Source organism: Notolepis coatsorum (genome assembly GCF_963971535.1).
Source record: "Notolepis coatsorum genome assembly, chromosome: 17".
NCBI lineage: Eukaryota > Metazoa > Chordata > Actinopteri > Aulopiformes > Paralepididae > Notolepis > Notolepis coatsorum.
In genome coordinates this window covers 106,995,539-107,008,958 of record NC_140181.1, presented here as the reverse complement: position 1 = coordinate 107,008,958, position 13,420 = coordinate 106,995,539, and the positions used below count along the sequence as shown (strand labels likewise).

General features: G+C 43.4%; 1 protein-coding gene across 1 annotated transcript in view; it reads right to left on the bottom strand.

The window, feature by feature from the left end:
- LOC311244539 (IQ motif and SEC7 domain-containing protein 1-like) overlaps window positions 1–13,420 on the bottom strand; it is a 58,236-nt gene that overhangs the window by 21,584 nt on the left and 23,232 nt on the right. The window contains 1 exon segment of the mRNA XM_084334104.1: window positions 3,290–3,456. Within this exon segment, the coding sequence (XP_084190230.1) occupies window positions 3,290–3,456 (167 nt within the window).

Genomic DNA, 13,420 nt, shown 5'->3' with positions numbered 1-13,420 from the left:
GTGCATCGAGGAAATCCCTCCGGCAGTCACATCTTGTTACGTGGGTCCAGACAAACACTCGAGTGCATTTGGATCACTTTCGAAAAGCTAAAATCGATATGATTTTGGAGTTTATTGCGCCATACAAACCGGAAATGGATGTAGGAGAACGACATCAAATAATTGGGATCTTTTTCCTCCAGTCTCATCGGCGAACGGTAAGAGGAATATAACGTTATTTTCAGCCCGATTGTTTATTCATTTCACTGCAAACCATCTGCTCAACATATCAACCCATACTAAATAAAGCCGTTACTGACGATCAAGGAATTATAAACGACCCCCCCCCCCTTTCCTTCACGCATGATGAAGCATAATGTATACCGATCATATACATTTGAATTTTTTAATATAGCGTGTATAGGAAAGAAACGCCAATTGATAATTTATCATATGCGTCAGGGCCTATAACTCGCATTTTTGGAATTACAGCAGAAAAGCTTAAAAACATACTTATATTCTAGACGGTATTAACACAACAATGTATGAATGAAAAAATATAACGTTCCCACATCCGGAACGATAGATAATCGATGTTGAATGGGCCATAGTAATGCAGATATAGCTATAATATAAAAAAAGTTATAGCCCTGCAAAGAAGGTAAACATCTCCATAGGGTTACAGTGCTGGCAGACTGGGTATAATGATGGGCACAATGCCCGGCGCCCAATGTGTTAACGTAAGTAGTTGTAGCTACGGCTAACCACGTACTGTACGTCAAGGTTCTACATTCATTCATCAACATTCATTCATTTTATCCCCCCCCCCCCCCCCCCCCTCACAAGCTCCAGGTAACGCGGAAGTGCGTCTACGGATGACAACGGAGAGGTGAGAGTGAAACCTACGCGGACGTTTTCTTATTATTCAGCAACTGACGATGATAGAAAAACAAATGTTTGCGCTTGCTGTGCTCCGTAACCAAGAACAAAACATGCACATGAGATTCTTAATAAGATAATTAATCAAGAGATTTAACACATTTGCCCCAAAAAATACTAAAAACACACCGTTCTGTTCCGACAGCCTCGCTCACAACTCAACTTGTCGCAGCTAAATTTAAACAGAGAGATATGTAACGTCTCCGCGGGCTGCCGTTCTCCTCGTCCCCCACGGGAACTCAAACCTGTCTTTTGGTGAATAAAACGCAGAGCATTTCAGCTGAAAGAACAAGCTGTGACAGAAGGATACTGAGGATCTCATGGGTATTTATATACAATAAAATGTGCAATAACATGAGTATCACCAAGAATAAGTAAATAAAAATTTAAAATTATCTTGATAATAATGTTCGGTGCAGATTCATACATTTTGGCCAGATCAGTGGTCGAGGTAAACGTCACACCCTAGCCTTGTGCCGCTGTGCGGTTAACCGTCTGTGGTGTGGTAGTCAAAGGGTTAACCTTCTGTAGTGTGGTATTGAAAGGTTAACCTTCTGTAATGTAGTATTGAAAGGGTTAACCTTCTGTAGTGTGGTAGTGAAAGAGTTAACCGTCTGTAGTGTGGTAGTGAAAGAGTTAACCGTCTGTAGTGTGGTAGTGAAAGGGTTAACCTTCTGTAGTGTGGTAGTGAAAGGGTTAACCCTTTGTCGTGTGGAAGTGAAAGGGTTAACCGCCTGTAGTGTGGTAGTGAAAGGTTAACCTTCTGTAGTGTAGTAGTGAAAGGTTAACCTTCTGTAGTGTGGTAGTGAAAGGTTAACCTTCTGTAGTGTGGTAGTGAAAGGTTAACCTTCTGTAGTGTAGTAGTGAAAGGTTAACCTTCTGTAGTGTGGTTGTGAAAGGGTTAACCCTTTGTCGTGTGGCAGTGAAAGGGTTATTAATCTGGATGGCCAGTTTGTATGTGTGTCACGTTTGCCACCTTAAGGCCCTCCCATAGTCGAGCAGACTGTACACAGAGCAGACTCCGCGGAGGTCCGCGCGGATTCTTTGAGCTTTTGATCTCAGCGGACGTCCGCACGTCAGAAAATAGGAGCTTCGCACTTTGCACTCTGCTGTGGGTCTGTTTTGACTCCCTTTGAGTCCGCGCGGACCTCCGCGGAGTTGCTCTGTGTACAGTCTGCTCGACTATGGGAGGGCCTTTACACAAGGGACGAGGAAGTGACTCAATGATGCTTTTGTGGAAATTGTTAACGGTCACATTGGTTCCTCTTTAGTTCAAGTTTCAAGTTTTGTTTTATTTGCCACATATAAGGTACATGGACATTACAGTGAAATGCTTGGTTCTGTATGAGCCTCCTGAGATTGTGCTTCATATAGTAAAAAAGAGTAAAAAGAATAAAGACCAAACACTATACAAATATACAATATACAACTAAAGTACAGCCAGTACAATGAAGTAAAAACGCAGACAATGAGGTACAAAAATGCTAACTTAAAGGCCCCATGTTTTGCTATTCCTTTCACTATTTGGGCAATTTTACACAATTCCTGTGAGTCTATGGAACACATCTGTAAGGTTTTCTTCAAAAAATTCATTGTTTTGTATTTCTAATGAAGTACTCTAAAGCAGCATTTTTCCACTTCAAGATTTCAAGCTGTTTTGGCCTGGCTCCGCCCATACTCGCAAAGCGCTTTGAGTGACAGTCACCCACCCAGACAGAGAGAGAGAGACATAGAGAGATTGAGGGGGATACTAAATAATTTTGCAGCGTATTATTGCACGGGTTCGGAATACGCGTGGGAGTGTGCGTGTGTGCTATGATATTTTGCAACAGGTTGATGTGATGCGAGTGCTGACGGGGAGAGAGCGAAAAGCGAGAGTGCGGTCGGGAGTGTGTGTGTAAAATGCTCCGTATCTCTCTCTCCCTCTCTCTCTCTCTCTCGCTCACTCGTTCTCTACTCTCTCTGTCGGCACCCGCGCCACGTCAACCCGTTTGAGGAAGTGTCAGTATTTCCACTCGCTCTGTTGTTGAGCGAATGGTTGAGTGTGCGCTACAACCATAGAGTTAGTTAGTTAGTTATGCAGATCAGCTCCTTGCTACGTAGGATAGCGAGTCAAATCAGAATGGCTTAGTTCACTGGGGGAGGATCTTGTCTCAACTGAATTGGAGCAATCCGCCAAAATGAGAATTAGAGACCCCCATTGATACTAACCCCCATTGCTAGAAAACAATGCTAAACACTGGAAAAGGCTATTTATAAGACAGGGGACCTTAAAAAAAAAAGAAAAAAAAGCTAAATGCTAAAATGAGGTATGGATGTAGTGCAAATCTTTTTGTAATAAATAGATAAAATATGGTGTAGTGTTTTTTACCTCGCAGGTTCTTCACAAAATCCTCTAGTTTCATCTTCCTCTCGGGCTTGACGTTGGGGCTGTACATGTCGGTGTTGAGGAGGATGATGGCGAAGGCCAGGATGAAGATGGTGTCGGGGTTCCTGAACTGACGCACCACCGTTGGGTTACAGATGCAGTAGCGCTGGCTGGAGAGACGGGAGAGAGGAGAGCAGCAGCGTCAAGACGGCACTTTTTTTTTTTTTTTTTTTTTTCACTTTTTCTCCCATTTTCTATATTTTCTCCCATCCCAATTTCGTATCATCCAATTCAACCCTCCCCTGTCACGAACGCTGTTTCTTGCCTCCCACAAGCCGGCTGCAATGTGGACTAAGTCATACATAGCACAAGTCCCCTCCGGTACTTGAGGTAACAGCAGTCGCATCTTTTCACCTGCGCAGCTCGATCTCTCAGTGGCAAGGAGTAACGCGTGGGAGGCTCACGCTGCCCCCGACACTTCCTGATTCTACTGCGCAGGCGCACCAACCGACCTGTAGGAGTCGCTGTCCACAACGCCCGATCCCCACCCATCAGTTTCCCACCCCCTAATACGGCCAATGTGTATTAGTATGAACGACCAGCTAAACTGAAAGCAATGTGGAGCGCTGGGCTCGAACAGGCGAGCCCAGCGTCTCTGCATTCGTGGCGAGCGCCTTGCCCACTACGCCACGTAGCCGCCCCCCAAGACGGCAAATCTTATTACAAGTTTTGTTTTTATTTGTCACATACAGTATAAGGTGGTATGTCATAAATGTATAGATGTAGCAGTACTGTCTATCTGTATGTCATATATGTTATGATGAATTGAAAATGGGGGACCCTGATGTAAACAAGACGAAAGTCTTTCTCTGGTCTGCATCCCCTTAACAATTGTATGTATTGAGCTGTACTGTACTGTACCCATTCTGCAATCTGTTAATAAAGTTTTCAATCAATCAATCAAAGGGCGGCTAGGTGGCGTAGCGGAGATTGCGTTCGTCACCAACCCCGGAGCTCCGGGGTTGTCACCAGCTTGGCTGGCCGTTCACACTAATACAATTGGCTGTATTAGAGGGTGGGAGAAGCTGGCGGGGTGGGTCCGGGTCGTTGTAAACAGCGACTCCTACAGTTCGGTCGGGGCGCCTGCTAAGCGCGGATAGGACCTGAGTGGGATAGTGTGATCCTTCCACACGCTACGCCCTCTCAGGGAGGATCCGCGCTGCCAGGTGAAAAGAAGCGGTTGATTGGCTGGACGTGTGTCGGAGGAAGCACGTGGTAGCCTCCACTCTCCCAGATGATCTGACTGTGGGGGGTAAGTGCGCAGCGACCAGGAAGGGGATTGGGAATTGGCATACGACTAACATTGGGATGGGAGAAAAATCGGAGGAAAATGGAGGGGGGAAAAGATTAAAAAAAAAAAAATCAATCAATCAATGTTAAAGGTAGAATCAGTAATGCTGCCAAACAGCGACCTCTAGGCTGTTTGCCTGACGTGTGGGTCGGAATTTAGTATGTTTAATTATACTGTGAGTTTCTCCGGGCAGAGCCAGAGGCGTGGCCAGCAATAACAACGCCTCCCCTCTATACCCACTGGAATGAAAAATGTAAACAAAGCGAGTCAAGTAGTCAAGTCAAGTGTTCCTTTATTAACCCTTTGGGGGAAGTGTTATAGCAGCATGGGGGGGGGGGGGGGGGGGGTGCAGGTAGGATAAGTAGTACTAATAATAATAATAGAGCATAGGACAAAGTGCAAAGTAATAATGATACTAGTGATGACAGTAGTAGTAGTGAACAGTAGCGAGTGGCAGGATTCAGCCAGACAGTAGTGATAGTGATGATGGTGATGATGATGATAGTGATGATGGTAAACACGGTCCAACCCGTAGTAACACACTGCATTCCTGTGATTCAGTAATAAAGAATGTGGTTATGTGTTGTCGTCCCGTCAATCGACACATTAAGACACCAACTACGAGGGAGGCGTGGCTTTGAGAGAGGCGTGGCTTGAGAGAGCGACGGCAGCATCTAGTGAAATCAATCCACACGTCAAGTTGCCAGCACGTGCTTCATTTCAATCACGTTGGACTCATCCTATGCGACTTGTGTTGTAGTGATAACATTTGGCTGAAATTCAAGTCAAGTGTATCTTTATCAATCCCCTCAGGGACAGCGGCATAGCAGCATGGGGAACGGGGGAGGGGTACAGGCAGGAAAAGATAATAATAGATATAGTAATTCAGACAGAGTAGATAACTGACAACAGCTGAAGTCAGTGGCACGGGCATTAACTGCAGTGTCGTTCCTTTCCGAACATGGCGAGAGCAGCTTCTACGTTTACTCAAGAACGCTCGCACTGTGCTCCTCTCTATGCATCAATAAATCATCCAGCCGATGTGGTATGCATGTGAGAACCACCCACACCGGAGAGAGACGCCGTATTCCAAAACACTGGCTAACGGAGAGAAAACAACATTTGAAAATCGAATACACAAGATCCTACGATAGCTCTCCACTAACAAGCGCGCCAGCCGCAGTGAAATTGGCACATAAATACACAAAGGACGACATTCGGCATCTCTAGTCTATAGTTTTAAGGCTTTGTTTGCACACAGTATGGTTACAGAAACCTGAGTCACCAGCTTATTTCCACTAACGCAGCACGTGTATCATGCATTTAGTATAGGCAGTGCTGGAAAGTAACTAAGTATTTTTACTCAAGCACTGTACTTACTGTAAGTGCAATTTCACTGAGTGTTTTCATTTTAAGGGAACTATACTTTTACTCCTTTACACTACATTTATCTGTACCCATCATTTAGCATAGAAAACATGGCATGGAAGATTATACTGTATATATTATTCATATTTGAAGCCCGTCGACTTCAAGAGGACGTAATCGGAGCAGCATGACTGGACCACACACCACTTTAACATGACCTTTAGAGGTCAATGGGTCGAGGCTTGGACACTCCCAAGCACTGGAGTACACAAACGTTGTGTAGAATGTGTATTTTTACTTTAGATACTTGAGTACATCCAATAGCAAAATACTTCTCTACTTTTACTTAAGGAGGACTTTCCCTTTTACCAGAGTACTCATTTACCTGGGTATTTCTACTTTTACTTGAGCAAAGGAACTGTGTACTTCTTCCACCACCGAGTAACTGTGTACCATCTTACTCTTTTTTATTATTGTCTATTTAAAACTGAATCAAACCATAAACAAGGTGGCCCGTTGGGATGTTAGATCCTAATGTGAAAAACTGTGATTTTATATGTCTGCACTTTATGTGCTCATTTTATGCCCGTCTTGTTTCTGTTGTGAAGCACTTTGAGCTGCAGTCTCTGTATGAAAGGTGCTATACAAATAAAGTTTATTATTATCATTATCATTACTTCTTCCACCACTGAGTAACTGTGTCACATGTCTGGCCTTTTCTCTCTCTTCATTCACCTGGGGGGGGGGGGGGGAGAGACTCTGAGCACACACGCTATTTTTAAGCAATGCCCTACTTCACATAGTTACACACATTCTCACCAGGGAGCCGCTCCCAGTGCTACCACTTCAGTCTGAGCAGCCCCTTGCTCAAGGGCACGTCGGCGGGTGGGTGTTGAGGGAGGGGAGAGCGGTTGGGGGTTCGGAACTTCTGGTCACAAACCTGCATCTCTAACCTTTAGGCCACCGCTGCCCTGATCTTACTGCCTGGAGTGATTTATCACCTGATCTTACTGCCTGGAGTGATTTATCACCTGATCTTACTGCCTGGAGTGATTTATCACCTGATCTTACTGCCTGGAGTGATTTATCACCTGATCTTACTGCCTGGAGTGATTTATCACCTGATCTTACTGCCTGGTTACTGTGATTTATTACCTGATCTTACTGCCTGGTTACTGAGCTTTATTACCTGATCTTACTGCCTGGTTACTGAGCTTTATTACCTGATCTTACTGCCTGGTTACTGTGCTTTATTACCTGATCTTACTGCCTGGTTACTGAGCTTTATTACATGATCTTACTGCCTGGTTACTGTGCTTTATCACCTGATCTTACTGCCTGGTTACTGAGCTTTATTACATGATCTTACTGCCTGGTTACTGAGCTTTATTACATGATCTTACTGCCTGGTTACTGTGCTTTATTACCTGATCTTACTGCCTGGTTACTGTGCTTTATTACATGATCTTACTGCCTGGTTACTGAGCTTTATTACCTGATCTTACTGCCTGGTTACTGTGCTTTATTACATGATCTTACTGCCTGGTTACTGTGCTTTATCACCTGATCTTACTGCCTGGTTACTGTGCTTTATCACCTGATCTTACTGCCTGGTTACTGTGCTTTATTACATGATCTTACTGCCTGGTGGTTACTGTGCTTTATTACCTGATCTTACTGCCTGGTTACTGTGCTTTATCACCTGATCTTACTGCCTGGTTACTGAGCTTTATTACATGATCTTACTGCCTGGTTACTGTGCTTTATTACATGATCTTACTGCCTGGTTACTGTGCTTTATCACCTGATCTTACTGCCTGGTTACTGTGCTTTATTACCTGATCTTACTGCCTGGTTACTGTGCTTTATTACATGATCTTACTGCCTGGTTACTGAGCTTTATCACCTGATCTTACTGCCTGGTTACTGTGCTTTATTACATGATCTTACTGCCTGGTTACTGTGCTTTATTACATGATCTTACTGCCTGGTTACTGTGCTTTATTACCTGATCTTACTGCCTGGTTACTGTGCTTTATTACATGATCTTACTGCCTGGTTACTGAGCTTTATTACCTGATCTTACTGCCTGGTTACTGAGCTTTATCACCTGATCTTACTGCCTGGTTACTGAGCTTTATTACCTGATCTTACTGCCTGGTTACTGTGCTTTATTACCTGATCTTACTGCCTGGTTACTGTGCTTTATTACCTGATCTTACTGCCTGGTTACTGAGCTTTATTACATGATCTTACTGCCTGGTTACTGAGCTTTATCACCTGATCTTACTGCCTGGTTACTGAGCTTTATTACATGATCTTACTGCCTGGTTACTGAGCTTTATTACATGATCTTACTGCCTGGTTACTGAGCTTTATCACCTGATCTTACTGCCTGGTTACTGTGCTTTATCACCTGATCTTACTGCCTGGTTACTGTGCTTTATTACCTGATCTTACTGCCTGGTTACTGTGCTTTATTACATGATCTTACTGCCTGGTTACTGAGCTTTATCACCTGATCTTACTGCCTGGTTACTGTGCTTTATTACATGATCTTACTGCCTGGTTACTGTGCTTTATTACCTGATCTTACTGCCTGGTTACTGTGCTTTATCACCTGATCTTACTGCCTGGTTACTGTGCTTTATTACCTGATCTTACTGCCTGGTTACTGAGCTTTATCACCTGATCTTACTGCCTGGTTACTGTGCTTTATCACCTGATCTTACTGCCTGGTTACTGTGCTTTATCACCTGATCTTACTGCCTGGTTACTGTGCTTTATTACATGATCTTACTGCCTGGTTACTGTGCTTTATTACATGATCTTACTGCCTGGTTACTGTGCTTTATTACCTGATCTTACTGCCTGGTTACTGTGCTTTATTACCTGATCTTACTGCCTGGTTACTGTGCTTTATTACCTGATCTTACTGCCTGGTTACTGTGCTTTATCACCTGATCTTACTGCCTGGTTACTGTGCTTTATCACCTGATCTTACTGCCTGGTTACTGTGCTTTATTACCTGATCTTACTGCCTGGTTACTGAGCTTTATTACATGATCTTACTGCCTGGTTACTGTGCTTTATCACCTGATCTTACTGCCTGGTTACTGTGCTTTATTACCTGATCTTACTGCCTGGTTACTGAGCTTTATTACATGATCTTACTGCCTGGTGGTTACTGTGCTTTATTACCTGATCTTACTACCTGGTTACTGTGCTTTATTACCTGATCTTACTGCCTGGTTACTGAGCTTTATTACCTGATCTTACTGCCTGGTGGTTACTGTGCTTTATTACATGATCTTACTGCCTGGTTACTGTGCTTTATTACATGATCTTACTGCCTGGTTACTGTGCTTTATTACCTGATCTTACTGCCTGGTTACTGTGCTTTATTACATGATCTTACTGCCTGGTTACTGTGCTTTATCACCTGATCTTACTGCCTGGTTACTGAGCTTTATCACCTGATCTTACTACCTGGTTACTGTGCTTTATTACCTGATCTTACTGCCTGGTTACTGTGCTTTATTACCTGATCTTACTGCCTGGTTACTGTGCTTTATTACATGATCTTACTGCCTGGTTACTGTGCTTTATTACATGATCTTACTGCCTGGTTACTGTGCTTTATTACCTGATCTTACTGCCTGGTTACTGTGCTTTATTACATGATCTTACTGCCTGGTTACTGAGCTTTATTACCTGATCTTACTGCCTGGTTACTGTGCTTTATCACCTGATCTTACTGCCTGGTTACTGTGCTTTATCACCTGATCTTACTGCCTGGTTACTGAGCTTTATTACCTGATCTTACTGCCTGGTTACTGTGCTTTATCACCTGATCTTACTGCCTGGTTACTGTGCTTTATTACATGATCTTACTGCCTGGTTACTGTGCTTTCACAGCCACTGCCCCTAGACTCTCTCTGACACCACCTCCCCTTAACACTTTCAGCGCCAATCACGACTATAGTCAGGTTATCTCGCCATGCGTTGAGCACCAGGACCCCCGAAAACCCGAGTATACTCGGGTTTTCATAGTTTTTTCTTTTTTTCCGATTTTAATATTCTATACACTCTCACGGACCTCTGTGTTATCATTGGAACTCATTCTGAGACCTCGAGTGTGCAATGCCGGCCGAATCCTGCTAGGTGGCAGTATCGCCTACCCTTTGATACCTTATTTCACACTGTGTGTTACATTTTATATGGTCCGGGCGGAGAATTTGGACCCGGGCAAGTGAAACGCTTCATTCGAGCAACTTGGAACGCGTCCAGCACACTTGATGCATATTTTGTGCCATTTCATGTCAGGGACCCGATGGACATCAATACTGGAAATCACAATCAGACAATTGGAATATTCATTTTGGAATAACTCCTAGCAAAGGTAAGGACTATTATGACATCAATCCTACTTTGATCCTACAATGATTTCACATCGATCGCAACGATCAACGTATGTAGTATTCAAAACGTATGCCGTTGCCGACGATCAGAGCATCACAAAACGACCCCCCCCCCCCCCCCCCTTGATGCCTTCATGATGAAACATAATACCTATTATATACCTTTGATTTGGAAATAATATCGTGTCCAGGCGAGCAACGCGAACGCCTTTCGCAAAATGCACATAGCGCTCCATAACTCAGCTTCCAGGAATTAGCCCGGATCACTCTGAAACTATACAATATCTGTCAAATGAGCCATTGTATCGTCTCCATAGCTATAATATAGAATATAGATATAGCTCTGCAAACATCGTGACGCACAGGGAAAATGCCTATCTTCTAAAGCGTGGCCCATTGACTACACTGGGATGGGGATAATTGCTGGCGCTGAATGAGTTAAATTTAGTATTGAGAAAGTTAGCACTGTGCTGCATCATCCTCTCACCAGGCTCCAATACATTCCAACAGGGCCAGTGTTTTAGCCAGCATTCATTTTCCAAAATAGGAAGCTCACAGTATAAATCAGACGTGTCTTCATCTGCTCTGCTGAGGAAGTGGTTGTAAAACCGTCGTATCAAACATCATTACATTATGAGTTTCAGAGGCCAGTTAAGCGTGTAACTACATTACCATGGTTTGCAACCGTTTCCTCGAATAGAACATGTGAAGACACATCTGATTATACCGTGAGCTTCCCGTTTTTGGAAAAAGGACACGCATCACGGTTTTGAAAGCTAAAACACTTTCCCTGTTGAATTGTACTCGAGCCATGGTGAGAGGATGCAACATACGTTTCTCAATACTAAATTCGATCAGTGAAATGATGGCCTGTACTAAGCCCACACCAGACAATGTTTAAAGGGGACATGCATTGCTATTCCTTGCACTATTTGGGCAACTTTACACAATTCCTGAGAGTCTATGGAACACATCAGAAAGGTTTTTTTCAAAAAAATTCATTGTTTTATATTTTTGATCAAGTACTCAAAAGCATAATTTTTCAGCCTCAGGATTTCAGGCTATTTTTGGATGGGCTCCGCCCATAAGCGCTTTGAGTGAGAGTCACCCTGAGACTGGCAGACAGAGAGAGAGAGAGAGAGAGAGAGAGAGAGAGAGAGAGAGAGAGAGAGAAAGAGAGAGAGAGAGAGAGAGAGAGAGAGAGAGAGAGAGAGAGAGAGAGAGAGGGAGGGACACAGAGCATAAAGTTATCTCTCCACTGCTTCCCCGCGCGGTCCAGGTTGTGTGTGTAAATGCGTGTGTGCCACTGCTTTCCCGCGTGCGGTTTGTTTTCCCGACAGAAGCTCCTGTCTCTCTCTCCCTCTCTATCTCTCTATCTCTCTCTCTCCCTCTCTCTCGCTGCTTGTTGTCTGCCTCGCTCTGTTTGAGGGAGTGAAGATATTTCCACTCGCTCTGCTGTCGCTGTCAACCTCCAACCACAGAGCCAATCAGATCACAATCAGCTCCACCAGCTCCTTGTTACGTCACCTTGCGAGTCAAATCAGAATGACCTAATTCAATGGAGGAGGAAATGGTCTCAACTGAATTAGAGGAATCCGCCAATATGGTAATTAGAGACAGACCCATTGATACTAACCCCTATTACTATAAAACAATGCTAAACACTGAAAAAAGCCATTTATAATGCATGTCCCCTTTAAATAGAGCCTGGGTTAAAACCCGTCCTTTACATATATCGGCCAATCCAGATGCCTATTTTAAAGGAACACGCCAACTTTTTGGAAATTTGCTTATTTGCCATCTACCCTGGAGTTAGACGAGCAGATACATACCATTTTCTTCTCTGTGCATGCATTAGGCTTAGGGAACAGCCGCACCGTTAGCCTAGCTTAGCGTCATTCACTGGAAGTAGGTGCGACAGTGTAGCCTAGTTCCCAACAGTCACGAAATACACTGCAAATAGAACTCCAAAACTTTCCTGTAAACATGTTGTGACCTGTGTATTTACCACATGGAGAAAAAAATTTAATTTAATATTTTCGTTTTCTAAGCAGATATATACTCTGAACTATGTTTTGCCGAACCACTGCTGCCTGGGCGCAGTGATTTCTTCACCTCAAAAGCCCCGTGGTAACTTCCGTCAATAAAACTAATGTGACTAAGTTAGTAGCAAGCGACTAAAGATCCGGACCGGTTGAAGCTATGGCTACTTGCTCTGAACATAGATTCCAACACACCAATAGAAATAATAAAGAACCATCATGTTTGCGCCGGTCTAAACCACATTGCATGACTGCACCACAAAAGATAATAGTGATGATCTAGCGTTGATTTCAGGAAGATCCGATAATCAGGGGAAAAATGACAACGTGTTTATTGAATTACACAAAAACGCTGTTTTCGTGTCTTTTCCCTGGAATTGCTCAGAAGCGGCCGGACTATGTTCATATTCAAAACAGTATCAAACGGCAATGTACGGATGAAAAAAGAATCAGTTTTTTGCACGTTGACCAGAAGTAGCTCAATGAGACTCAAGGGCGTTATTAGACCCATAGCGATACTATAAAATATAGGTTTAGTTCTACAAACTACAACTACGTTTACATGGGGTTAATGGGCGGCACGGAAGTGGTCACTTCACTGCCAGTGTTAATACCCGTGATCGTGTGGACTGGGCCTTAGTAACTGAGATGTTTTCTGAAGGATACGGCCATCCCATCCATCGGCATCGCACAGAGAGGAGAAAGTGAAACACTGGCAACCATGACTGTGATAAGTTTTCAGTAGTCAGTTTATCGCGTTAATTAGATTAATTAATTACACAGCAAATTATCGCGTTATGAAAATTAACTCAACATTTATTACAAAAAAAATTATATATATATTTTATTTCTTTGATAATATTTTTTTTTATCTCATTCATTCCATAAGAACGTAGAATACACATTTACAGACTTTTTTTTAATATGGTCCATTTGCATGTTCTTGGTATCT